The sequence below is a fragment of the Terrapene carolina genome, unplaced genomic scaffold (assembly GCF_002925995.2).
Source record: "Terrapene carolina triunguis isolate 2854851 unplaced genomic scaffold, T_m_triunguis-2.0 Scaffold1010, whole genome shotgun sequence".
In the NCBI taxonomy this organism is placed as follows: Eukaryota; Metazoa; Chordata; order Testudines; family Emydidae; genus Terrapene; species Terrapene triunguis.
Window position 1 is genome coordinate 8,884 of NW_020665361.1, and position 3,388 is coordinate 12,271.

The 3,388-nt window shown below is 41.5% G+C and overlaps 1 protein-coding gene across 1 annotated transcript; it reads right to left on the bottom strand.

Moving 5' to 3' along the window:
- Positions 1-176: 176 nt before the first annotated feature.
- On the bottom strand, positions 177-3,385 carry LOC112105338 (estradiol 17 beta-dehydrogenase 5-like; the record flags this gene model as incomplete). Its single annotated transcript, XM_029913875.1, has 4 exons — positions 177-259; positions 1,175-1,340; positions 1,579-1,688; positions 3,311-3,385. Coding segments are annotated over 4 exons (434 nt in total), but the record flags the coding sequence as incomplete, so codon positions are not given.
- Between the last annotated feature and the right edge of the window lie 3 nt (positions 3,386-3,388).

Sequence of the window (3,388 nt, forward strand, 5' to 3'; positions counted from 1 at the left end):
CTGGCCTTAAACTGCATGACTCCATTCCAGTCCTAATAGCTATGATCCTAAGTACATCCTTTGTCATCACTAGGGTCAGTATAACACAAAACCTTATTTCTTTGTGGGGTGACCACTGCTGCCTTTCTCCTGCCTCTCCACAGAGTTCTAAAACACTACAAAGCATTATGACTTACTGTTTTAAATGCACATAGGAACAGTTTTTGTTCATCCCATCAATGGTTTTCATGTCCTCCTCAGAGAGCTGGAAGTCAAAAACCTGACACAGAAGACAGGATCAAACATTGGGTTATTCCTGCAGGATGTATGTGCATCTACAGAAGCACAAGCCTCATGTTATGTGAGAAGGAAATGAAATAGGTATATTAATTTGGGCCTGCTCTTTCCACTGTATTTTAGACATTTCGGATGTGAAGGGTATGTAGCTATGTAACTGTTGTGATTTCATTTTCTGTGCATTTTACCTTTAAACTTCTAGGAATCTGCTGTCTGCAGAGGCAGCTGCCATTTTGGGAAGTAAAGGGCATGTTACAGAGGAAATACACACTGTGCTCTCTCATGTAGCTGTTCTTCCTTGTTTTGTTCTTTCCCTTAATCTAGAATAAATCAGTCAGTCTGATATTCCTTGGGTATGGAAAATAGAACAAGGGATCCCATTGGAAGCTAATTTACCTGGGAAAGCTGTTTAAGACCCTGGACTAAAATGGGCATTGGAGGACAGAGCAGGGTTTGGAGAGGACCCATGGTCTAGGCAAGAGGCTGAGGGCAGGAAAGGGGCACACTCCCACTGGAAGATCATTTGTCTTTCCCATTTGATGTCAAGTATAGGGTTAGCCATTTTGGGAAAAGGCTCCACAAATCAGTTGCTCCCTCAGAATTTTCCCTTTTGGAGACACAAGGAGGACTCCAGGGTTTTTTCTCCCCATATTATTATTTGTTCTCGAGTGGGAGCCAAGTTACACAGTTCAAATATTAAAGTGGCAAAAGCCTTCTCTAAGAATAGAGAACCTGCCTGAGAACTGCGCTACGCAATGTCTGATAGTTCTCAGGCAGGATCCTGCACTGCCATATTGTACAAGGGCACAAAAGTTCTCAGCCCTCTACAGTGTCCCATCTAAATCTGCACACAGGGAGGTGTGTCCCTCATCCTCTTCTCTCTCCCCTCCTGTTTTACCTGGAAGTTTTCTTCAATACGCTTTCTGGTGAAGCTCTTAAAGAGGACCACGATACCACGCTGCAGCTGGTAGCGCAGGGCTACTAGAGCAGGGCTTCGGTTGTATTTTTTGGCAATTGCACCCAATACTGGGTCCTCCAGCAGAACTGGGGTGCTTTGGTCTACCCTGCAAGGGAAACAGAGAAACAGGGCGCATTTTGGGGATCAGGAAAGCAGTCATCTCAGCCTAGTGAGGACAATGCCTGTGAAATCTGAAGATAACCTACTAGGTCTTTACCGACTCTCATTTTTATTCTATAACTCTATAAATACCAGATATTTTGAAGACAGAGGGTACTTTCCCCTCCCTCCAACCCATTTTTGAGGTTCTAAACCTGGGAGCACAGTCCAGTTTCTTTCCTTACCAGTTCTTGTCTCTCTGTGATCCCAGAACAAAATAGGCTTCGAGGAGGATATCCTTGGATTTGCAGAAGGCCAGTAGTTTGCCTTGGTTGAGGTAAGGGTGACATTCAACCTGCAGAATCACCCCCCAACCCAAAATTGAGATTTCAGATCATATAAGCAGCAGCAGTCAGACAAAAGAAACAGCAGATGTTATGTCGAGGGGATACAGAATGTTAAAATATCAAAGTAAATTTCAGTAAAATATCCTTCAATTAAAATACAGCCTGGCAGTGCAAGTGACCACGGGGTGCAGTTTAGCTGATAACAAATCCCAAGAAACAGTTTATCTAGTAGAGGACAGTGAAGCCAATACATGCTGTGTGGGGACAGGCTTAATAAGGACTTATAAACTGAGGGCCAAATCCTGCTTGCCTTACGCATGCCTGTAGTCCCACTTGACACCTCACTAAGTCTTCTACAAGGAGGTTTTGGCCCATCGTGTATTGTTACGCAGCTAGAATATGGATCAATATCATGTCCTGGACCAATACTGCCATTAAAGCCATGGCTATTAGTTGTAGTGAGATAATTACTAATAGATGTTCTATGGGTCTTTACTGGGACCAGTTGTAACTGTAGATATGGACGAGATGGCACTCTCATTCTAAGCCCTTATTTTCAGTGGCTGATAACTTCCCCTCATGTGGTCTCTTGGTCTAAAATTTCTCATGCTTGGTCTCAACTCATAAATGAATTTTTTGAGGGGGAGGGAAGAAATTGAATCAAAATCAGTTCAGTCATTTTTGAGTATGAAACAATAGTTTTTTCTTCAAGATAAGACATTTTACTCTTACATATTTTAATATTGAAATTTAGAAGTTTAGATTTTCAACTTCAAAATGACCTTCTACCTATATATAATCCTCCATATAGAACTTGTGCTATGCTAAGTTTAAAAAGAAAAACACTTGAGAGGTAAAATTACTTTCAACTACTGACTATGGGATGCTGTGCATATCCTGTGTTATTTTGCTTATCATATATAACTCAATTCTTTCCCTTTATCCAGCATGTATAGAATACATCTGGGTATCTACATGAAAGGTAGGCAAATAGATTAGAAAGTCACATTTCTGAGTATGAGTTTGGATAACCTGGTAACAAAACCTCCTCACATTCCAAGCAGAGAAAGGCTGGTGCTCTTAAAGTCCATTCCCATAGCAGGGGAATGAGGTAGCAGGAGAGGATCTCTGGATGTGCAGGGAAGCAGCTGTGTCTCTCTTTCGCCTGCCCCTCTCAAACACTGTTTCCTTTATGGGTATTTTCTACTTTATTCTTTCTTGATTTGCATTAGTTTTTCCATGAATTTAATGATGGGCACAAACAAAGCCCTTTTCCAAACTCCATAAAATTATGGGGTTTTTTTCAGAACTTGAACCTAAATCTGTATTTGCTAATGGCCCCCATCTTTAACGTCAACTGGTCCTAACACCCAAAAATTCTGAGGAGTTCAATATCAGGGTCTAACTGTTGTGGCTTGTGTCTACTTGAAGTGAAGCAATAAGAAGGTTTCCCTTTTGATTTAAAAGAAAGGCTGGACATTATCTCCTGCTGAGAAAGACATTCTGGAGTTTCTGTTTCCTTTAAACACTGAGGTTCTTCTCCCATAAATGAAAATCTTCACTGACTACAAGTTCTGAATTTCTTCTAACTCAACACTTTTAGGTCTCCATCCAAAGGCCAGAGTTTTACCTGGTTGAGAACAGGTTTGTACTTGAGCCCCGGTTTGTTCAGGATCATCTCCAGCTGTCTGATGTTGAAGTTGGACAC